Source organism: Ischnura elegans, chromosome 6, assembly GCF_921293095.1.
Source record: "Ischnura elegans chromosome 6, ioIscEleg1.1, whole genome shotgun sequence".
In the NCBI taxonomy this organism is placed as follows: Eukaryota; Metazoa; Arthropoda; class Insecta; order Odonata; family Coenagrionidae; genus Ischnura; species Ischnura elegans.
Window position 1 is genome coordinate 89,467,887 of NC_060251.1, and position 26,192 is coordinate 89,494,078.

Here is a 26,192-nt window from a genome sequence, read left to right on the forward strand (position 1 = left end):
CGCTCTAAAAGTAGCCCTAATAGATGTCGGGCCTTGCATGTCTAGCCTCCTACTCTATAACGGCTCCCAACATAATTTGTGTAAAAGCTGTGTAAAGTTTTCTGTTCACTCGAAGCATTTTTTTGACGAATCTTAGAGGTTTACTTTGTATTTTTTAAGATTAATAATAATCAAGTGTGTGTTTTGTAGAAAAGCAAAGTAATTTTCTTCCAACCAAATAATAATATGCCTTTATTCGGGCGAGGTTGAGTCAAAGAAGTCCCCTCTTCCACCTAACCCCTCGATATCGTCAATGTAAGCATATTGAAAAATTGTAGATAAACGTCTACAATGCAAAAGATATACAATGTACACTATTTGTGAAATTTCAAAAAAGATAAACAAGTATAAGTGAAAATTTTGTGTACAAAATATTTCTGTTTGTGGGAAAAAAAACATGAGGATAAGGGTGTAATATCCTTCAGCGATAAAACCCGCTGCAGGAAAACGCCCACACAAGAAGGGGGGCGTGAACAACCTGCGAAAACCTACTGAGTGAAAGGTAAAGTCATGTTACATGTAAAATACAACCGTTTTAGATTACGGACTAAGTCTAATGATATGCGACCTGAATTTCTAAGCCAATTCTATCACTCGTCATTTCTTGATTCGGTCACCTTGGCGCCTTATGTTAAGAGCAGATTAATGCCGATGCCCTTTTCTTTCCCACCCTTCCTCACAATACAAGATCGCCTCGAAGGCGCGTAAATTTATGCTGTTCCGGTTATTCTTTTCTCATCTCAATCAGTCAGTTTACAAAAAGCAATGAAAATGGCATGGCGCATATTCACCGTTGTCCTTAGTAGTGTTTTTTGTGAGAAATGGAACCTTAAAACTAATTAACGATTTTAATTTTTCCTGGTGAATACTTATGTGTTACTTTTTTGTGTCTTTTTACTGTGTTATTTTAAAGTGTGAAATTGGACTTCCATAAAGTAGCACATCCTTGAGGATGGGAGACAAGTCGTCTCCCGAAACGTCGGCTTGTATAAAAGCATTAACCTGGCTGCAAACCCGAGAAATATTCGTTAAAACTAATTAGTTGACAATAAAAGTATTATTTTTTCATTTTCATTTTTGCTTGTTTTTTTCTTTCCTTTTAATCCAACTATCAATATTGTTTGATTACCTTTCGTTGTTATTTTTTTATTATTACCTTTTCGCATCAGCGAATTTAGAGATTCTTTTATCATTTTTTTCTATTTTGCAATTAGTTTTACTTTTCAACGGTTTTGTGATAATGAACAAATATCAATAATTCCCTACCTTTCCTTACAACGCAAATGACCTTACCTGTCGGTCGCCACGTACAAATACCACGCCATACAAATGCCAGCCATAGTACAATACGGCCGTAGCCTTGCCCCATATCACACGATCATCTCTTCCCCCCGGAGACCGTATCTCCTTGATTGTTGCCATTAGTTTACTTTTTTTCAAAACACGCGCACTCTTGTATTCAACGGATTCAGCCTCCATGGGGGCGGGGGTGGTAGTGAAGGGGGCAACGCCCGTATCCTGCCCCCCCGCGCCCCATTTGCTCCTCAATCTTGACCCCCTCCCCTTACCCCACCGACGACCCCACGGAGGAAGAGAAAGATGGGTACCGTAAGCACGACCATCCGCCCGACAGAGACCCGTTGCCAATAACTCCGCTTGCCCCCGCGAGAAGAACGCCGTTTGCCCGCGGTGTATATATAAACATTCGGGGCGCAATGGGCAAAGAGTTTTCAGACGCCGCTTGGCATAGACCTTTTTCAGGCTCTCGCGTTGCCCTTACGCATCAAAGCATCCTCGATCGCTTCGTAGATAAAATACGAATTTGACGAAGAGGATCTTCCGGATATAAGTCCGCAACAATCATCCTTGACGCATCGGAAAAAAGGGGAAAGGATTAGCTGAGGAGTTGGAGACGTATTTGGCCCTCTTCTGAGGGTTGACTTCCAATTGAGACAGAGAGGAGAAATAGAAGATATGGTGCATATAGTACGTATTCTATTGTGATCCATCTAAATTATTTTCTATTTACTGATTTCCTGACCCCTATTTAAATATATGTACTACAGCAAGAGTTCAGGCTTCACTTGGTGAAACTCATGTATACAGTGCGAAATAACTCACTTTGTAATGTTCCACAAAACTTTATTATGCTGACCCTGGGTTTCAAGTACTAGATAGTCAACTACCTTGATAATGAAAATCGAGTAGTTGAAACCCAGGGTCGTAATAAAATTTTTTGTGCAACGCTACAAAATAAATAATTTCGCACTACCTTATTCAAATGACTGCAGAGGATTCTGCTTAATTGGTCCCCGGGTTGTTTATTTCTGTTAGTTTTAGTTTGCTCACAATAGTTTTATCGGGAGAGGATTTTGTAATTTTATTACATATTTTGAATAGTGTCACGATTCTTATATACTATTTTTAATGCATTTCAACGTCTATATCATGGATAGTACAATGGCTCACATATTTACATGTACAGTATCCTTCGGAGAAATGGGGCTGCTGCTTACTAAGGGTAGAATGTACCAGTCCCTAATTGTTCCAAATAATCGGAATACACTGTAATTGTTTAATTAGTGGTTGAGGTTCTTATGAAAATGATTTTGGACAACTCTTTGGCTGCAATCTCGTTAGGTGCTATTCGTTCCTTCGTCAGAGCATTGAGCTTCTGAGTGGTAGTTTGTTGTTTACAATATTTTAATATTATTTATTGTAAATAAATCACAAACACAATAGCTTAAAGCTCTGATTAAAGAAAGCATAACGTTTAGGAATTTTGCTCACAGTATTTCGGCAGAAACTTTTATAATTTATTATTTTCTATAGTGTTACGATTCCCATTTACTTTTTTTACTATATTCCAACGCCCATATCACGAGTGTTACAAATATTGTCTGCCAAATAGTTATCAATGGTCATTTTCAAAAGGGTCTTATCTTAAGTATATATTAAGTTGGCACTAATTCGGATGAAGTCTCCTAAGGAATTCCACCTGGCAAGTTGATACGGCATCGCCGACGATTCAATGGCTAACCCTACCATCTTCCTCAAGGTGTTGATTATCGGGTCACGTGAGTGGATGCTCATACACTACAGGCCGCAATACGCTTGAGTCGGCTCTGAACGCCCTGAGGACGATAGCGGAGTTATCCATGGATGCGTCGGTCATGCCTGATCGACTTACTATGCGGAACTCATGAGAAGACTTCACTCGAATAGTCCGCCAGGAATGCGTAGTCTTACGTAGATACAAATTATTTTTTACCTTTTTCGAACTTGGAAGTGATTGGTTGTTGATTTCGATCTGATCTGATCAGGATCACTCTCGTACTTATTCTGCACTGCTAATACATTTTATTACAACTTCATCTTCAATGTTTTAATTCAATTCGATATCAAGGTATAAATCTTTTAGAATACTCGTCAAAAGCGTAACCTTGTTTTTATGTTCAATTTTCACTTCTTATTTAATAAACCTTAAGTACTATTCGATTTTTGATGAGATTTTTACCTTTTTGATGCTCCTATCGATGGATCTTTACGGTTAGGTAAGATCTCACTTTAACTAGGAGTTTCCCTCGTGAAAACGCTTAGGTTTATAATTTGTGATTAGTTTTAACTCTTGTTTGTTGCGATTAGAATAATTTTTTTAGTTATACTTACTTTTTGCGTCATTAATAACTCATGGCTAAATTCTCAGTTAGTCTAATGGGAATGGCTATTGGCGGTTTTATTCAAATAACTTCTTTGAGATTAAATGGATCTTGCGCTTCAATAATTTCTTATGGTCATTTTGAGATGAACTTATAAAGCGAAATATTTTTCGAAATTGCCCAACCATTTCTGTACCATTGGCATCTATCTATAAGTAAAACCGGTTTTCTCCGTATATTTATGATCTCTAGTTAGTTAACTGCACTTCAATCCATCACGAACATATTTTTCCGATGCACGGTATTCCTCCTCCACGGAGACTTCAGGTTTGTGCACCAATGAAATCCTACTAGACAGTAGCTAATTTTATTTCATATGGCAAAAAACGGCTCCGAGTGCGGTTTAAAATGTTTTATAGGTATGTAACCTCATTTACAACGTGTTTTCCGCCAACTTTTCTAATACTATAACTACCTAATTATTATTTATGGGTGAACTTCTTTCTTTTACTCAAATTTATTATCATTCAACTACAATTACAAATGATACGATAATTTATTCAATTTATAATTATTTATTCATATTTTTAATGATTATGGAAACCTTTGCTATTCTAAGACCTTGTTAATTTTATATTCTGTGGAAATAGCTTTCAAGTTATAATTTTATCTATACCTCTATGCCAATAAAAGAATTGACTTGAGAGATTATTGGAGTTGGGGGATACCAACCAAAAACAATTTCCAAAAAACATACATCGTTTTGAAGCCCAAGTTCTGTTAATGGTAATAAGTAGAATGTATAAGAACCCATGTGCTGCGCTTAACTAAAGTGGTATCATTTCATTCATCAATGAAACAGCTTTTTGTAATGCAATGGTCACCCTGGAATTTCCACTTTTTACTCAAAATTCTGCTAGAATCAATATGTTCTTCCGGATGACGACAGGTTTTTCAGCTATAAATCTCTCTTTTTGATATCTACTGCTCATCACTTTCTCTTGTCAAATTATTTTCTATCTCTGCGATCAATTCGAATTATCACTGCGTGACTGCGTAATAAAATAGAGGTATCAATTAAAAGCGGAGAAATTATATTCGCTTAGTGGCTTCGGGGTTCATTCCTAGTTCTTTCATTATTTTATATAATCGTCTTCATGTAACCATAAAAGTGTTACTTACCGGACAATACCTCATAGAAGGAAATCGTATTGTGTGATACGATACGCGAAAGAAAAACTGAGACTCGGAAAGTTTCGGAGAAATTGTGAAGCGGGATGCAGATAAGCCAGGATATAGAAGTAAAGGCAATGCTTTCAGATGAGAAATATTTTCAGGCTCCGTACATCAGAAAGGCATATGTGTATAAGATACTGATAGAAGTTGGGAATTAGCATATGGAAAATTCTGAATAGGTTCAGTAGACTAATACGCCAAAGAAGAAAGACAAGGGACACCTACACAGATGCCCTACTGTGAAGGGAAATCCAACCCTGTGATGTGGGGTGCAGTTAAACTAGGATATATAAATTAATGTGAACTTCCTCGACGTAAGAGCTTTCCGGATGCCGCTATTTAGAGCACCGTCTTCGCAAAAAGAACGATAGTTATAGCTGGAGTTAATTTTTGCAGCAATAAGTAATCTCTCACAATCTTCATTCTCAAGGGATATGTTGAATTAAGTTAAGGGGAAGATAGCTGCACTATATTACTAAGTAGAAACGTTACTGCAAGGAAGACGGTTTAAGTTGTCAAAAATTAAGTAAAAGGGCAGTTAAATACTTACAGAATAAGAAGAGACTCAGATAGATAGACTCTGTTGAAGATGTGTATTTTGATATGAACAGATCAATAGGATGTTGAGGAGGATGTGGACAATCCCAGACGAGGAACTGTCTGTTAAAAATTGAGAGAAACCTACATGATATATAGACAAACAATGAACAGCTTAGGGTGCGATTCATAGACGGCACTTTAGGCTAAAGTATACTTTAGCCGGGCTAAAGTCTGCTTTTTCCGTTTCATAAACGCCACTTTAGAGGAAAAATGGCCGAATCGTCACTTTACCGTAAAGTGCCCAACCGGAGCTCACTTTAGGGCTAAAGTGTCCTTTACGGATGAATAAATATGGCTGCACCGGCTGTTATTGAAGTTGAAATATGAAGATATTTGGGTTACGGAAATGAATATGAACTAATTTTTTGGTGAGAACACAGCAGCAAACTGGCGCGTTTCAAGAAATAACCAGACAAGTAATATATGTCTTTTCCCTGAATATATATCGAGTCGGTATTGATGGAGATGACCCAATTCTTATATTTTGAAATTTAACTCTATCGGTCGTGTGATAATTACAACACAGTAAGTGGTTGAACAGGTTGCCATAATTTATGTTGATTTTATATACAAGTTAATTGTTGAATTCTTAGGTTATTTATACGTTCATATTCTAGAATTTTCCTTAAAGATACTTGAATATGATAGCAAAATTCTGTTTACATTGGCGTCAATAGCCTTCGTACGCTAAGACTTGATTTTCATGTCGTTGCCAGCCAAATGCTAGCTTCTATACCTTGCATTGTATTTTAAGTGTTTTCATTCAATATTGCTTAATGTACTCTTGCCGTATGCCTCCATATCGCGTTTAACATGTTTCTGTGATTTTGAAACTATAGTCGAGTTTCTGATTCGTTTTTCGTCTATGCATTTGAATGTTTATAATGATGATATAAGATCTCGTCATGAAAGGCAGCAATAAAAAGTAAAACACACTTTCCTTCATAATCATATTATCTGCAGCAAAGCGATGTTTTCTCGAGGATGTAAGATTGTTATGAAATTTTATTTACACAGCATCACAGACTTCATTGAAATTTTTTACTACGAAATTCGTGAATGGATACTCGGGTTAGGTATTCACATGTCGAGGCATCATTTGAAGTAGATAAAGAGATATTTATTGATATAAATCCATTTTCACATTCAAAATGTTTCATTGCGTGGCCATTCATTCATTGGTTTTGATGATGTAGGTATTATTGAAAGTACATTTCTCTAAATATATAACCCCTTAGGTTAACATTCCAAGAATTAAAATACTGGTAAGCTCAAAAGAATTCAACAAACGCCCATACATCATTCATAATATACGTCCAACTGAGACAACCACTGATCGGTAAATCTTCAAATTAATTGGTACAGTTTCAAGTTAACGCGAGAGAATTTCACTATTTCACCCACCTTCAATGAACCTACACCATCAAACTTCGACTAACATATAGTCCAAACAACCGTTTGCAGTTAATCATGGAAAATGATCATAAAATGTCGTGAAAATATCATCATTTGAATATTTACTTCTCTAGAAACATCGAAGGGCATTACCAATGCACGAAGCTAATTAAAAGCGAGCTTTTATTCAGCCAAATCAGTCATTAACGTACAATAAAGCTAGTGGAGAAAAGCTTTCAATGACGCAGTATTCATTTACATTTGCTCATAATATGAGAAAACGAGAAAATGCAGCTTAATAAAACCTTAGCAAAATACAACATGAAAACCCAGTCGCCAGAAACATGTAAACAAGTACGCATTTAATATCGTGTGTCATCTTTTTCTTCACTTTTTCGCAGCGTTCATTGCCAACACTCAAAATTTCAATGCATGATCGAGACTTTAGGAGCTAAAGTGCCACTTTATAAAGTGAGATCCTTGAAACGACTCTGCAACGAACTTTAGCTAAAGTCTCACTTTACCGTAAAGTGAGACTTTGTAAAGTGAGCAATTTCAGTGTCGTCTATGAATCGCACCCTTAGTCAGAGGTGATTAAGTTTAAGAAAATGGGAATCAAAAATTTTGAACTTTCATGAGGACATACTAAAAGAGGAATATGGCCAGAAGGTTTTATGAATATTTTTAAAGCCCATTCCAAAAGAAAAGAAAGTTGGTGATAGCATAGCTTTTTAGAGCTGAATTTTAATATCATACGATGAAGTGGAGGTCAGCAGCAATTGAAAGAAAAAAATTAATTCGACTTTTTCATAAAAATTATTGGTAAACATAAGATCCAAAATCTCCAAGCTGAACACAAAAATGAAAATCATTTTATTTTTCCATGAATTTTTTCTTATTTGAAACCTATTTCTTTGTACTCTAAAGTAATAGACAAACATTATTAATAAGTCAATGATGACATCAGAATGTAGCCATTTAATTTTGCTCAGTTTTGCTGAAGACAATTTGTTTCCATGTTTATTTCCTTGAAAATATACCCACACAGCCGTTGAAATAGTCTGTAAATGCATATTTGTGCAAACAATGTACTTATACTCTAAGTACATAGTATCACCTCGTAATGCATTTAAAAAAATTCTCAAGTTCCTGCTTTAAATATTTCATTTAAGGCCCATTTTTCAAAGCTTGCATTATTTTTTTCTCCATGATCTGTATGCAACTGTGGGTGCATGAAGCATGGTTATCACTGAACCAAGCCATGAGAGAATGCTGAATGGATATATGTTAAGTGAAGACCATATCATTGGCTAAGTTCTAAAAACACGTATCTCAAATTCGGCTGGTTTGAGACAGGTATCTTAAACATAGTGTAATAGCATTAAAAATATAAAATACAAGCAAAAAACTCTTTTTTTGTAAATAAATGTTTCTTTTTCAGTTTTATGAACTTTTGGTTTTTAATTTCAGCGTAAAACTACAATAAATTAATCATTTTTGGCTCTCCTGAAAAGTAGCCTTTTTTGAGATACGTGTCGTCAGAACTTAGCCATCTATATCTCAAAATGCCCTGTGTTAGGCATATAGGATAGGGAAACTTTTGTGGCATTTTGGGGGGTGGTAACCATAAAAATTTTATAATTGATAACTTCAGCCTTAACTAAGTGAAACCTTTCCATTATGAAAAGTAAAAGAATATAACTAATTTAGGTTCACTGGTACCACACTAAGGTTCTCTGGTTCCACCATTGCTTTTTTCAGGTGTAACCAGAACATGTAACTATGTATATCATAAAACTTGGGCCGCACTCATTTTCATATATGAGCGGGAGAACCTGATTAAGTTTTATTCTTTTGTTTTCTGTAAAAATTGTGGTTAGCACAGGACTAAACCTCACATCACAACTATTTTTTTATGATCTACATCATCGGTTCCCAACTGGTGGCATGAATATCCCTTGGTGGTCCAAAACAAGCCAGTCATGGGTTTAGATAAGTATTGCACCAGTTCTTTGTATAACAATGAAATTTTGTAATGAAAATCATGAAAATAATCTTGAAAATAATCGGTAATGGCAGATGCTAGGAACTACATATCCAATAACCAGGAAATATGCATGCATTTTTAATGGGGTAAAACAAAGTTATTCTATTCTTTTATTTAAAACAAAGTTTCTATTCATACAATTATATATAAGTAAAAGTGTCACCAACCCATAGTGAAATTATGTAATAAAATTTGCACAACACATTTTTGGGGGTACATTATTAGTTATACACATATAAAGGGTTACAGGAGGAAAAAAAGGTTGCGAACCGCTGATCTACATATATAAATTTCTTTTGAAACGTGAAACATCCACATAAAAATTTTGGTGGCTTTTGGCATACATGACAATAGTAAAAGATCAAATTAATTATTATCCCTTATAGGACCACCCCTTTTGCCTCCTGCTAGCCTGCCTGGCTTTTATGCAGCTGGTGCAAGGCACGCCTTTGGAAAGGTATGAAAGAGCTGTGGGATCAGATGGAGTGACTACCGCAGAAAAAGGAGCCATTCACCGGCAGAGATTGGCTTTATACAACTTGCTAGAATCACCGGTAAGGTCCATAATAGAATGAAAATATATGTGCAGGCAGTAGCGTAACTATGGTGGGGGGATGAGGAGGATAGATCCCCCCCCCGAAGCCTCAGAGAAATAAAAATATTATTTTTCACTATTTTCTAATTTTGAGGTATAATAACTGCATCTGCTTAAAGTTAAATTTTAAGTGCCAAATTGATGTAAAATGTATTTCTAGGCATGTCATTTCTCAAAAGTTTTCTCAGAACCCCGGTTGCCTGGTGGGGTACCCCCCTATTCCCCCATCCCCCCAAAGCATATTCCTAGCTATGCCACTGGGTGCACATGTAATTTTATGGTCAAAATTTATACGCGTGCATGAATGAAAACAGTCCATGAAAATATATATAATTTACAGTTATCTGCTTATTAATATTTTATTAGTGTGGAATCCAGCAAAAAGTTGCAGAAACAGTCCTAAATAATAATTTGAAGTCCCATCAAGTACTTTATTGTTTTACATACATAGTATGTAGTACTAGGTACATAGTATACATGCATGATAGGGAATATGTTAGCTCCAATATCCCCATTAATCCAGTGCTACCATGTCGGTCGTTGGTTTAAGACAACAGTTTTGCTGGCACTACTGCCAGTGTCTTCAGGTCAAAGACTGTTATCTAAAATCAGCAATCGATGCAGTAGCGCTGAAGAACCTACATAGTCTATTATTTTGTATATGTTAGCTGTATAGGCTATTTTCTCATTTTATCCAGAGAACAAAAACCTACATGATGAAAAAAAAAATATTCCCTATAAAGAGTTCTTTACATGGGTATTGCAGCAATTCTTTGTACAACAATGAAATTTTGTAAACATTTACATATGAAAATCATGAAAACAGTTACCAAATTCAGTCAAAAACAATTGGTCAACTCTCAAAATGAGTGAAAATATTACTGACATTTTGAATCTTGAATAGGTGTAATGTATCCATAATAGAAAAAATTAGGCACTTTTCTATAAAATTATTTAACCACACCATGCATTTCAATTCTCGGATCAATCAGGTGCAAGACCAACAAGTCATTCCTGTTCGGGTCATGTACATGTGATTTTGGCTCTGTGAGTTGAAACAAAATGTGTATTTAATTGAAGAATCTAACAGAATTTCTATTATTCATGAAAACAGTCTTTATTTTGATTGTATTGGAGCAAAACTATGCATTAGACAGTGGCATTGGGAGGGGGAGATCCAGGGGTCCCCTCCCCCTGCCAACCCCACCAAAATATAAAAGCACAATTTATTTCCCCCATAAAAGAAAACAAAGTATTAAAAAATCATTTACAAAATTTACAAAAGATTTCTTTAACAAATGATGAAGTTTTTTCGATTATGAAAAGTGTGAATATTAGGTAGTTTAAAACCGTCTACTTAGCACCCTGTTTTTCAAAAATTTTCCACCTTGACTTTGGACCCACCCCCCGAGCGAAATTCATGGCTACCCCATTGGCATTAGAAAATGGTGAAGTTAAAACAAAATCTTGCTACTTCAATTTGACTAGCTGATGTTTCATTGGCATACATTGCGATTTTATCTTTATACAAAGCATGGATACAATCCGGATCTGGAGAGGCAGTCAATATCAAGATATATTCCACTTGGGCTGAGAACTACCCAGCAAGTGGTTGCAGCTCCATATAAGGACATCCCATCTACGCAAGTTTACACATCCTCCGGTGGATTGCCACTGCCAACAAGTTATGTGAGGGCACCGTATGCCACAACCCAATTCATCCAACCAGTGGACTACCAAGAGCTCTATCCATATCCACCCCCGGCAATGTATGCACCAGCCTACCCGTACGTGTACAAATCAGTGGTACCTGAATAGGTTCTCAGGGAAGGAGATCTCAAAGCGCGAATGTAAGATTGTATACCAACCTTATGGTGTCTCACAAGATAAACTTGACCACAAAATTCAGGAATTTATTAACTTTATAGAAATTTTGCTTTATGGTATGACATTTTTTGAAGTTGGCATCGGGGTGATGCAAAAATTAATGCCAAACTCAAGTCTACTGACCTTAAAAATATTGCCATTATCACTGCAGATGTCTTTAAGGAATCAGTATAGTGGCAAGAAGAGAAGAAAATGAAATTTTGTCTGTGCATAACAGGAAATGTGAAAGGAGGAGACGTTCATTGATGTTGGGAAATGATTTTTGAATGCTTTTCGTGAAGGCGTAATATTTTCAGATGGTGTGGTTAGGGTACTTAGTATTTATTGAGACATGCATAGAACATCTAAATAATTCTGCAAAATGTTTTCTGAATAGTACAAAATGTTGAGGAATGCATTTTTCCTGCTTCTGGTGGTGAATACATATAAGTGCTTAATTATTTAAGTTAGTGTATAGAAAATGTCTATGTGATTTTATTGTTAGTCTATTTTGTATTTGAAACCTTTGATAATCATCTGTTATGAAATTTAAAATTTCATATTTCTTGTGTAATAACTCACAGCTTATCACAATATGTGACAAGAAAAATAGTTGTAAAACAATTCTATTTCATTAGTGAAAAACTGAGACTTGTATGTGATGGCATCATGGATATGAACTGTAACTACGATCATATTCCTGTGAAATTTAGATGTAATAAATAATTATTTCAATGGCAGCCCTTTCAAAGTGAGTGTCTTATGAAAATATACATTTTCTCAATGGGTCAATAGAGCATACACATAATCATAATACATGCATACATTAATGCATCATTTATGCCAAAATTTGAAAATTTTTTTCTGTTGGTGGAGCCTTCATAATAAGCTCATTTCTGAAATCATAATGTAATCAAGAAATATAATTTGACATTAAGTAGGTAGTTATTTTTCCAAATGCTATTAGCAAGCTTGCAGTGAATAATGCTTTTTTGCTAGTCATTAATTTTTTTTTTTAAATATCATGTCATGTGCTCATGAACACTGCTTGTGTTACAACAAAATTTTTCTGATATACCACGTGCTGAAAAATCCGTTCCATTTTTATATTCATTTGAGACTTCTGATTAAAGCAGTGGTTGAAACCAGTCAACCCTTGCAGCTCGCTCCCCAGTGAGAAATGGGTGGTGGAATCCACGTGGAACCCACGTGGAACCCACGTGGAACCCACGTGGAATCCACGTTGATTTCAAGTGGATTTGTGGTGATTAGCATAAAATGTTAAACAGAATTTCTAATTTGTGGAACTTAACTCTCTGGAGACATTGCGTCATTTATCATCCTGAAACCACGCTAGTTATGTGAAAATGTATCGCACATTCTATTTTTATATAATTCGTGGAAAGGCAGCCATGAGAGCACATGAAAAATCGTAGACACATATATAGAAGGTTTAGATATAGAGTGGTTGAGGTTCTAATGGTTTTAGGACAGCACCTACTGCTGTTTTAATTTTTCCACCAAATTTCCACGTGGGTTCCACGTTGATTCCACGACCAAAAACACGTGGTATCCACGTTACATCTCCACGTGGGTTCCACGTGGATTCCACCACTCATTTCTCACTGGGTCCTATATGAAAGTATCCAAATATATGAGTTACATAAGATATAGTACAGTAAAGCCACAATTATCTGTCCTTGGCTAACAACTCATTGGATTATGTCTATCACTTTCCTGGCTATAGTACCCACAAATTTCTATTCTTACTTTTCATCAAGTTAAAATAACCAGTTTTTTATGAAATGGGAGAAAAAGCATAGGAAGCATTATTGCTGGAATGATTACATTTCAATCATAATTGATACCTCCACTTTATAAATGCTCAACAATCGCCCACCAAAAAAAATTCACTCATTTATAGTAGCCCTCTAGTAGTACTAATTGAACGGATATGATTCGGTGGGTGATTGTTGAGCATTTGTACGGTGGAGGTATCGTAATGTAATGTTTACAAAGATAGCGATCATGACTGCATTATACTTCTCTATTGATTGTCTGTTTGGGATAACCCTTATCAGGATGGATAATGGAAGCTTCACAGAATTTAGTTTTTAAGAATTCCCATGAACCCTCTTATTGTGACAGGCAATTTCTCACTGACTATTTAGGACTATTTCACCCTTTGTTTTGGAATTTTACCTTCTACAGATAGTTTTCCATTTGCAGGCAGTTCAGTTTCCAGATTTTTTTTTTACTTTTGTTGTAAATAGTTACTGGGGGGACGATGGTTTTAGATTCAGGAGGAGTGGTAAATGAACACGACCACACGTGTTGAATAACATGGCGAAACTGCGGTTTATTAAAAGAACCAACTTCCGGTGAAGAACAAAAACAAATGAATACAGTAATACGATAGTTGGGAGATTACCAGCCATATTCAAACAAAAACAATCACAACACTCTCCCTTAATCTACCAACTTTACATTGCATTTTTACAATTAACCATACCCAGAGGAATAATGCACTTGCGGTGTGCAGTCACATTAAGTGCCTTAGTAAACACATCGGCAATCATTTTTTCAGATTCCATGTAATTGAGGACAACCTTCTTATGCTTAACAAGTTCCCTGATGTGATGAAACTTCACTTCTATATGCTGAGTGCGAGCATGCAATCCATTGTCAGAGGCTAATTTTAGTGCACTCTGGTTATCATTCCATAAAAGAATTGGCCCCTTCCTACCACATAACTCAGAGAGTAACCCCTTCAAGTAAGTGGCCTTCCTACCTGCAGAGTCAATGGCAATATACTCTGCCTCGGTTGAAGACAAGGCAGTTACACTTTGTTTTTTACTCTCCCAGCAGATTGGTCCACCAGCAGACACAAAAACATACCCAGTCACTGATTTTCTGTTGACGTCATTAGCAAATGACGCATCAACAAAACCACAAATATCCGGATTATTCTCAGTCCTTCGGAATTCTATTCCTGCATCAATTGTTCCTTTTAAATACCTTAACACTCTTTTCACACACTGCCAGTGTTCATTTCCATAGCAGTTGTTGAACTGGCTGAGGTAATTGGTAGCATAGGATATATCAGGCCTGGTACACACTGATAAATACAGTAAACTTCCAATCACTTGTTGGTAAGGTACACTATCACACGTTATCGATTCACCCTTGGTCAGTCGAGTGCCAGGAACCATAGGGGTTGACACAGATTTACATTCTGCCATCCCCACCTTACTCAGCAAGTTCAAAATTACCTGTTTTTGGTTCAACTTTACTTTACCATTACCCATTTCTACCCTCATTCCCAGGCAATCCACGACTGATCCTAAGTCTTTTACCTTAAAACAAGAGTGGAGCTTTTGTTTCAGTTTCTCAGCTTGAACTTCATCATTAAAGAATACAAAAAAGTCATCAACATAAACACATATTATAACCATGGATGCACCATCTCTCCAAAAATAAACACAAGGCTCATGTTGAGATTTCTTAAAACCAACACTTAATACGACTTCATCCATTCTCTCATACCAGGAACGCGAAGCCTGTTTCAGGCCATAAATGGCCTTCTTTAACTTATACACTTTACTTGCATCTGAAACAAAACCTTCCGGTTGGTACATGAAAATGTCTTCACTTAGTGAACCATTCAAAAAGGCTGTGGAAACATCCAAGTGATGTACATGCAAACCATGAGCAACAGCAATTGAAAAACACAATCGTAAGGTATCATGTCTCACCACAGGAGCAAAAGTGTCAAGATAATCAATACCATAACGCTGAGAGAAACCCTTAGCTACCAGGCGAGCCTTATACTTGTCCACTTCTCCCTCCCCATTCCGCTTCAATTTAAAAACCCATTTGCATTGCACTATATTTCCACCCTTAGGTCTGTCTACAAGATCCCACACATCGTTTTCCTGAAAAGAACTGATCTCTCTTTCCATAGCTTCTTTCCAATGAATTTTATCAGTACCATTTAATGCCTCGGTAACTGATGTAGGTTCTACCTTTTCATCACATGCTAAATATAACTCAAAACCAGGAAATTCCTTCCTTTGCCTTTCCCTCATAGGATACCTCCTTTCACCTTCATCGACATTATTTCCAGGATTTATTTGCACCTCATTTGCATCCGCAAAAGACAGATTTTCAATATCATTCTCTGCTCCATGAATGTGATTGACATTGGCATTTGTTTCACTCTGACAATGAACATCATCACTGACATTACACACTGAAGTAAATGGCAAATCATCATCTAAGTTTACAGGCACAGGCATACTGAAAGAACCCTTCTTCCCTTTACCAATAGCCTTAATTGCAGTGAAACTATTTTCAATGAATTTAACATCACGAGCAACAAGAATTTCTCTCGGGTTTTCAGGATTAAGCAAACGATACCCCTTGGAAGCTGAAGAGTAACCCACAAAGACCATTTTCTTGCTCCTAGGATTTAGTTTATCCCCCCTTATTTCCTCAGGGATTAGAGCATATGCATCAGAACCAAACACCCTGAGCTGATCATAGCTGACTTTCTTACCTGACCACAGGACCTCAGGGACATTGTCAGGGACACTCCTGTGGGGGCTTCTGTTTAATAAGTACACAGCAGTGTTAGCTGCTTCTGCCCACATCTCCTTAGGACTTCCTGCGTGAAAGAGCATGCATCGCACTTTCTCCAGAATGGTGCGATTCAGTCTCTCTGCTACACCATTTTGCTGTGGAGTATACCTTACAGTTCTCTGATGTGTGATTCCTCTGCTTTTAAAGAAATTCTGTAACTCATCACTCAAGAACTCAGTTCCATTATCAGACCTGAAAATTTTCAACCTTTTACCAGTTACATTTTCAGCCATATTTACAAAATCAATCACTCTCTGCTTGGTTTCAGACTTGCTCTTTAAGAAATAAACAGTCGTTCTGCGAGAGAAATCATCTATCAAAGTAAGAATGTACCTTGACCCACTCCATGACTTTACATTAGAACCAAAATCACACAGATCAGAGTGAACAAGACCTAGTACCTCATCTGCCCTAGTACCTCCTTCCTTAGGAAAAGGATTTCTGTGCTGTTTTCCAAGAACACAAGCATTACAATCATCAGCAGGTTCATACTTGAAATCAATGCAATCACTTAATTTATCCCGCAACAATATCATATTTTGCATACCCAAATGACCCATTCTTTGATGCCACAATTCATAATCATTAATATTGCACACAAATGCCTGCTTTGATTTAACATCCAAACGGTATAACCCATTACTCGTTCTACTTGCAGTAGCTAGTTCTGTACCATTACAGACAAAGTCATCATCATACATTTTACAACCCTTTTTATCATAAACAACAGTGATCCCTTTGTCGGCAACTTGACTTACAGAAATCAAATTTTCTTTCAATCCAGGAACATGCACAACATGTTTAAGTTCACAAATGTGATCACTTACATTTAGGTTCACAGATCCAACACCTCTGCTTTTAAGCTTACCGTTATTTCCGACAGTAATCTCAATATGACTGTCAACGTCACGACAATAATCATGCATACGGTCTTCATGGGGTGACATATGCACGGATGCTCCGGAATCTACAAACCAATCTGAGTCACACGATGCAGCCGACAGGGCACACAGAAGACTTCTCAGCGGTTTCCTATTTTCTCCTTTCTTCTCTCCCTTAACCTCGGCTCTGTTCTCGTTCGGATCCCTCTTCTTCTGCGACTGCGGGCATTGTGTTTTAAGATGCCCCTTTTCACCACAGTTCCAGCACTTCCACGCCTTCACAACTGATGAACTCCCAGCCATGGTCGAAGAGTTGTACTTCTTGCCCTTGGAATACAGGGCAGTGGTTTCGGGAACACTCGCATTTTGACCGGCACTCACGCTCTTCCGGTAGCTTTCGTCTAGCAAAATCGTCTTCACACGATCCAAATTTAAGACATTCTCCCCACTCGTGATGGCCATGACAAGATTGTCATACGAATTTGGCAGCCCCTGAAGCAACATTGCTGCAACAAAGTTTTCCGCCATCGGCTCACCGATACCCTCGAGCTTGTGTGCCAACATTATCACCTCGCTGATATAAGTGTCCATGGTTTCAAACTTTTCGAGCCTCATTTGGCACATAGAACGAAGCAGGGATACATACCGCCACTTGCCTTTATCCTCATATGCCTTGGATAAAGCATTCCAGGCATCCTTTGCCGTTTTAGCTGGCCTTACATGGGGATATACCACAGGCTGCACCATAAGGCAAATGTCTGCTAAAGCTTTCTCGTCCCTACGTTCTTTACCTTCGCCATTATCACTTCCCTGGACACAACTCCACAATCCATTACGACGTAAATAGTTCGTCATCGCGAACGACCAGTCATAATAGTTTTCCCGCCCAACGAGTTTTTCGAAACCATACGCCTGCGAAGTGACCTGAGATTCTTGCATCTTTGCTACCACACGGTTTACCACAAAAATAAAGAAATCTGAATTCAGCAGCGCAGTGGAAAGTCGGCTGGGCCCATAACCTGTTGTAAATAGTTACTGGGGGGACGATGGTTTTAGATTCAGGAGGAGTGGTAAATGAACACGACCACACGTGTTGAATAACATGGCGAAACTGCGGTTTATTAAAAGAACCAACTTCCGGTGAAGAACAAAAACAAATGAATACAGTAATACGATAGTTGGGAGATTACCAGCCATATTCAAACAAAAACAATCACAACAACTTTCCCCAGAATTTCGGCAAAGGACATCGAGCTATGGTTAGTTGAGCAAAGGATGGCAAAAGAGCTTCTGGCTCAGAAAGTTATAAATGACAAACTGGCGGAACTGCAATTGATGGGACAGTAACCAAATCAGCCATCAAACCAGGAAAATTATCACCTCATATTTTATATAATGGAGTAATGGATAGATCACTGGGTTTAGGAAGCCTCAGTGATGTAACTCATATCCCTACCCTCCACTGGTTGTGACTAGAATAAGTTCCCACAGTTCCAACAAAATTGGCTCATTCAACAATTTTTTATTCAGCACCTATACTAGGTACTATCTATTACGCTTGCGTCTATCTTAAATTTAATGCTAAAGGTGTAATAAAAAAAAGGCTCAGAGTACTTAAATCAAAGTTTTTATTCAATTATAAAATTCTAAGACTTATTTGCTTTATTTATGACATACTGAGTGAAAAAAGGTTATATAAATAAATAAAATACATAAATGAGTCAGAGGAATAAAGAGAACCTCTTTTTTGAAAGAGTTTTTTGATTTGTATTACTGAATTTTATATGCCTTGGAATTCTCACTTTTTACAGTATTTCTGACAAAATTGCTATTTTTATTTACTTTTATCTACTTTTTAAGAGCCAGTATAACATCAAATCGTTTTCCGGGCATGCAATTTCCTAAAATTTTATGGTGGAGGGCCCCATATCATGAGCCGCAGCCGAGGTCCCCCGTTCATTTCAGACCACCCATGCTTTTGTTAGCAATTCCTTCCCTCAATGAGCAGCACTCCCAGAGTGAGCTATTAAAATGAAACTCTAATGACATCACCAACTCATGAAAAGTTGGCTGAAACTTTTGCATTTTCTTCATTTTAAACTAATGAGACAGTGAGTGAATGAGGAAGATTTTTTCATTGTAACTTACCTATCTTCCACCTCCATCAACCAAATTCTTTTAGTATATTTTGCTTTCTGCTCTGAGTGAACGAACTCATTGCCCTCTCCTGACATTGGTGGTAGCAGAGTAAAGTTTTTGCCTGCCACACAAAAGGCAGGGTTGGCAAGTGAAACAAAATGAAAATATTTCCTTTCGATGCGAATGGAAACAAAAATTGGAGGCCTAGGTTTAGTTTCTGTTGTAGTATACACTTAGGGTGGTGCCCCTTTCACAGTCAGTGAGTTGGTACCACTGACTGATCCTTATTTCCGGTTGGCCCCAGAAGCGTTGTTGGTGATGTGTTCATATTTGTAATGGTGACCGTAACAATTAAAGTCCTACTAGTATCTATTAATATTGTATTCTTTTTAAATAATAACAGCCACTTGTTGCATTGAGTGACAACATTAAACAGTTTCACTCCTGCATGAGATTAAAATCACCTAGGGGTTAAGTTTTGACCTGGGACAAAACTTTATTCCTGGAAACAAAACTAAATTATGTAATTGCAACTCCAATGCTCATAGTTACGTTTCGATCCCAGAAATTGAGTGGAGGAGAATAAGAGGGAATAGTTTTGACCCATTACCTTTGACATACATGTAGACAGGAACGGATCCAGGATTTCTTTCTGGGGTGGGGGAGGGCACAAGCAAGGCCGTATCCAGGATTTTGTTCTGGAGGGGGCACAAGGATACCTCTTCATACAAAAAGAATGCAATCATAATGGGTCCTTTTTAGAAATCATGCATATTTTTTAAGGGACAGGGGGGGGCATGTGGCCTCTCTTAGATCGCCTATGAGTGTAGAGAGGTGTTATATATTTAGCTAAAAATATTGAAAATTCAAATTCAAATGGCCAGTTTTTGAAAAGAAATTCAAATGGCCAGTTTTCGTTCAACATTTTCCTGTTAGCTGAGAAAACATGAGTGCCCCATACATCTAATACCGGCAGGCTGAACCTCTACTTTACTATTCAACCATTCTTTGTACTCTGTGTATGGGTCGAAACTAAACTGTTCTAAGGTGAAGCACATGGTCCCTTTCGTGCAAAATGATATCTGTGTTTCCTTTTGTCCCAGATATTTTGTTAACTTTCAACCCGAAGTAGTTTTGACTCCGATTTCGTTTAGACCCAGAGTTTAGCTCTTTGGGTTTAAATCGATTTCGTTTTGTTTTTCCATTCAGCTCTTTGGAACAAAACTATTGAAATTTTACTGGTTTTGACTTTCATTTCATTCCACTCTGCCAACCCTGACAAAAGATTGTAGGTTCAAGTCCCACCTGGGTAGGTGACGCTTGCCCTGGGCAAGGCTGCTCCTGTATGTTTGATTGTTGAGTTAAAAACCCTTATGTCAAAGGCAAATTGTGCTGTTTTCGGTGGTACAGGAATAAATAAATAAATAAAAGTGGGTGGATTAGAGAGGAACAAACTACGACCAGGGAGATGGATCCATCTACTTGTAGAGGAGAGGAGGATCCAGCTACTTGTGGGAGAGAGGATCTACCTACTTGTGGGGATCTGCCTATATGTAGTGGTGGATCAAAGTGGGGTGCAGGGCCCTAACCCCCAAAATTTGTGGAAAATTTCAAAAGATAGGAATATTTTTGGTGGTTTTCCGATGAAAGTTTTTATTGCAAAATCTTAAGAAACAATATTTGAAAAAAAATTGATGAATTTTTAAAAGCCAAATGTTTACTCATATCAGATCTCAGATGCATTATTGCAGAGAGATATTGTACATTACCAATAAGCACTGCAAAAAGTAATCCCCCAACAGAACAACCTCGATCCATCCCTGAAGGTTACCAATTTCCAAACTCAAATGAATGAATTCCCTGTTCCACCATGATCCTGCATTAGAGAATGCAGGAACCATTAACATCACTATTTGCCTATCACCAGTTCTAACTCTACCCTTTCTCCTAAACCAAGTTATTATCGCTCGATCTCTTCAAAACCCACTCTAATTATGACTCATGCCAATTGAAATTCCATTTTTGGTCACACTGAAGCCCACCTAACTGTCTTCAGGGGTCAACCTCAGTACTCATCGCGTGGTTTCTCAAATTTTTGTATTTTAATTCTAGATTTAGAAAACCACACTGTTTGAATGCTGAAATATGACTGGAGTTTATTTCATTTGTTCATCACCTGGGGAAACTGCTCTCCTCCTCTGTTCTCTCTTCAATACAAATATGTAATGGCTCTTTTTGGAACAGCTTGCAGAATTCTGAGCTTTAAGACTTTCAGATCTTCCTTGTACTTTACCTTTTGAGGAGGCTAACAATTAATTACTAATTATCAGAGCTTGGCTCAACAAGGGATGTTCTGCTATTAATATTTCTTAATTTTGGGCATCAGGGGCAAATCTAGAGGCATTTCCAAGAAAGGAAAAAATAGCAGGGAATCTGGGGTATCAGATAGAATGACACATCCCCTCTCGGAGCTGAGTCCCAAAAAGGATCTACCTGAAAAATTTTATTTAGGGTGTTTTGGCCTCCAACTCATTGTGGGTCTGGTGCTTTTTTCACTAGCATTTGGAACATAGAAGTCATCATCCTATCCACCACTTGTTGTGTCACAGATATCACCATATGTACTGGAAATGTACCTATCTCCGGCTCTTATCAATTAATACAGAAATTTTGAATGTGTTTTCTCTCAGAGTCTGAAATATGGTCCATAAGCCACCACAATTTGGAACTTGGATAAAAGCCAGTGGCTAAAGTAGCCTCATTCACTACAGGATCCTCTCGAGATAAGTTGAAAAATAATTCAAATCTATCCCACAAGCTTTTCACTAATGTTGTTACTTTTCCAGCTATGTGACATGTGTGTAACACAAATTATTTTCCATCAAATTTTGCAACCTGCTCTGCTGAGACATATCTGATTGTAGGTAGTATTTCAACATAATAAAAAGCTCTCTGGTCATGAAGGTATCTACTTTAAGAGAGTGGCAAGTGGCTTCATCATGATGATAAATTCCTCTAAATATTCAACTGCAACTTCTTTGAATACTTTGCTTAAACTGAGCTTCAAAACAATGCGTTCAACCTAGAGCGGTGCTTCATTAATTTATTAATTGAGTCATACAGTGATAGTGGGAAAAGATTGCAATAACTGGTATCCTAATAAACCATGAAAGACTTCGGAAGATTTTGGTCAATGCTATGCATTCCATAATTTGGAGCACTTTGAAAGGGATGGATGATGTATTCTATTGACAGATGACCTCTTCAGAGTATTATATAAATCAGTAGTTGCCAGCAAATTCAAGTGGTGACTCGCACACCTCAAATGGTGTCTGTAGAATTATGCCAGTGTTTCTATAGTCCATTTCCGAAGCCTCTCGTGTTTCTCACATCTATTGTTTGAGGCTCCTAACAATGGAAATTTACACTTTTGTTTCAATTTCTACAGCAGTATTTACAAATGTATTTTGTATTTTAGAATGGGAAAATACCATGAATCTGTATTTGAAGTACAAAATACAAGATATATACAGGTTATGCTTTTTAAATACCAAATACAAAATATAAATATGTATATTTAAAGTACATATTTTAAAAACTTGTAGGTATTTGAAATACTGCCCACCCCTGCTTATAGTCAAGTGCTATGGGTCCTTATCACTTCCCTTTGGAGTATTGTCTGGTGTCCCTCAGGGCTCCCATCTCAGCCCACTTCTCTTCTGTCTCTTCATAAATGACATAGGCACCAAACTCATTTCTCACTAGGTATCTCTTATCAGCGATGATATGAAGATATTTAATAGAACTCACACAGTTGATGATCAGATGAATCTTCCACATTCACTCACACTCTGTGGTGAATGGTCCATGGAAAATCCCAAGGAGCTTAACCCTTTCGCGCCGATTGCCGCGCCTGTGCAGCGAGGACTTTCTTCCCTGAACAACGATTGCCACACCTGTGCGGCATGAATTTTCGTACCTTAACCAACAGGCACAGGTCGAAAAAAGTGACCGTGGAGGGCACAATAGACCCATGGACACGGTCGCCCCTCGTGATCTGCCTTAGCGCTAACCCAGTCCCTTCTTCGGCCGCTCAGGTCGACCCTTTCCTATCCTCTCCACCAGAGCAAGCCTTAGGGTGGGGCGACCGCCCTGGGCCCCGGGTTCGTGAAAAAAAATTAAAATATACGATAGTTTTGAAAACGAACTGCGTGATGCGCATAACGGCGTAATTACGAAGTCTGAATTTGGGAGGGGAACACATACTTAGCCAGAGAGTGGTAGGGATACAAAATGCTCGAGTTTGTAGATGGGGTATAGAGTTAAATATTTTAAGTGAAGGGCCCCGCACTGAAGGTTCGCCCCTAGCCCCGCACCTGCTAGGGCCGACCCTGCTCTCCACGCGGTCAATTACTGTTATTTGCAGTGTGTTTTCCAAAAAATATTTGTTCCTTACTTTTGATATCCAAAGCTAGAAATGAATTAATCTTTTTTTGCTGACCACATGGAAATTTCAAACGAATTTCTAACATTAATATCAACGGAGTTATAGAACAACAAGTAAATATACTAAATATGTATGTATATATCAATGTTAGAACTTCGTTTAAAATTTCTGCACGCTCAGAAAAAAACACAAAGTTCATTTTGAATGCAAAGAAATTTATGCGAACAACAAATATTTGCATATATTTAACATTAATATTTCAGCCAGTTGACCGCGGACTCGCGCTAGGAAGGGGCTTTTAATCCTTCGGGGGTCTGGGACAGAGGCCGAGGAAAGAGATCGCCTCCCTGCTGAGTTGGGTCCAAAATGGTTAGGGAGGGAACCACTGCCTACTGTTGATGCGAAAAAGATTAATACAGGGGAGTAAAAAAAATTTTCAAGAGACTCGTAATGAGGAAGAATTTCTCTCAACGAAGGTCCAGCGCGAAAGGGTTAATGTATCCAAATGTGAGGTTACCTCTTTCAAATGGGGTCACAATATCCTCCTGTTTCACTATCACCTTGACAACATTTTCCAGAAGAGAGTCAAATTGGTCAAGGGGAGTGGTCACGAATTCTGTTCTCAGTCCATTTGAACCAATTGATAGGGTTACAGCCTGGGCTAACTCTCGTCTAAAGGCTTTAACTCATTGTACACCTTATCATGCCTCCATAAATTTATGGTATACCGTGTGCTTTAGTATGGATCTGTCATATGGTCTCCGTGTCAGTTTAGCCATATTCATCAACGGAAAAATATGCAGGATAGATTTATTTTATTAGTGTTTGATAGTGGTTCAATATTTTACCTATTGAACCACTCCTGTTAATAAGATTTCTGCTCAGTTAAGACTTCTACCCCTCCACTATTAAGACATCAACGCACACTCCAAGTCTGCTTTTTGATGCCATTTCTGCACATTGAATTATTCCAATCAAAATGGCCTTTCTAGACTCTTCCCACAAAGCACAAAATGTCTAGAACGTCTTCACCTAATATTTTAAAAATATCTGTTAATATCTTCTAGACATTTTGTAGATACATATCTGAATGTCTACCTTTTTTATATCTTCAATAAGATATATCGAGAAGATATTTTCTAGGCATTCATCTTCAAATTGGACCCACTGGGAAAATTTAGGATTATTGTTATGGTATACTTACTAGTAGGTAGGTTTCCTTGGAGTCATAAAGAAGTAATCTGGGAACATCTCTTTCATTCCAGCACTTCTTTCTTCAATTCACAGTAAGGCCTACTCTCACTCAGTCTATTCAAAAGCCTATTCATCTCCTTCCCCTCCCTCGTTTATTCTACCCTCTAGCACCGTTTTCAACATCCCCTCTCCACAAAGTACTTGCACCATCCAAACCTTCTGTCTCCTCCGTATCTCATTCTAAAAGTTGCCTCTCCCCACCCACCATTTCAGCACTTTGTAGTTCCTCCTCCTCCCTGCCCAATTCACCTTCTCTGTTCTTCTCCATACCCACATTTTTAATGCCTCCAATCTTCTCTCATCCTCCTTCTTTAGTGTCCATGTTTCCACACAGTAGAGAGCTACACTCCAGATCAAACTCTTCACTAACCTTTCCTTTAAACCAGGGGTCTCCAATTTACTAGGCCACGAGGGCCACATTCCAAGTTTCGAATCGCCCCGCGGGCTGGATAGCAAATTTGCCGATGACTGTAGTAATCGATTCCAACGTCTACTGAAGTATCCAGTGGCGTATTTCTTATTTAAGAACAGTTGAAGGCAACTTTGACGTGTAGTACAGCGCTGCAATGCTCCTAGCGGCGTCTCACAGAGTTATACGAGCGAGAATCGTGCGCTACTTGAAACGAGTGTGCGGGCCGTATGAAAACTCTCTTCGGGCCGGATCCGGCCCATGGGCCGTAGTTTGGAGACCCCTGCTTTAAACTCTTACATACTGATCCTCTCATAAGCTCCTTCCTGTTCATGAATGCCTCCTTTGCTAATGATTTGCTTCCTGATGTCCTTACTACTGTATCCATTTTCCTGTAATGTGCTGCCTAAATAGTTTAATTGCTCTACTTGCTCAAGCTTATCCCCACCTACTTTTATCTTGAGTCTCACATTCCTCACTCGCGATGCTTCACAAAACCGTATTACCTTGGCCATCTTGTGATTAATCCTCATCCCATACTCCTCGCACCGCTCATCTAGCACAACTACTAGAGCCTGCAGTCCCCTCGCTGGATGGGTTATGAGCGCCTGATCATACACAAACGTTACTGATTTAAACATCATTCCTCCCACTTTTACTCCCGCTTCCAACTTGTTCCACTCTTCTCTTACCACCTCCTTAGTGTATGCGTTAAAAAGCAGCGACAATAAAGGACAACCTTGTCTCACTCCCCGGCCATGCTTGCCCACCCAGATTCTCCATCCACTACCCTCACTTGCACAGTCTGGGCCATGTACAGGTTACGAATCATTCACCTATCCCTCCAATCTACACCTATTCTCTTGAGTATATCCGTTAACTTTACCCAGTTCACCCTATCTAATGCTTTTTCAAAATCCATGAAACAGGCATACACGTCCTGGTCATATTCTAGGTTCCTCTCCACGAGGGACCTCATTACTG

The 26,192-nt window shown here is 38.0% G+C and overlaps 1 protein-coding gene across 1 annotated transcript; it reads left to right on the forward strand.

Annotated features, from left to right (window-relative positions):
- Positions 1-1,741: 1,741 nt before the first annotated feature.
- LOC124160278 lies at positions 1,742-12,177 on the forward strand. Its single transcript, XM_046536103.1, has 3 exons — positions 1,742-2,025; positions 9,363-9,530; positions 11,105-12,177. Exons 1-3 carry the CDS (start codon positions 2,014-2,016, stop codon positions 11,387-11,389), a joined length of 465 nt encoding a protein of 154 aa, XP_046392059.1. The 5' UTR covers positions 1,742-2,013; the 3' UTR covers positions 11,390-12,177.
- The last annotated feature ends 14,015 nt before the right edge of the window (positions 12,178-26,192 follow it).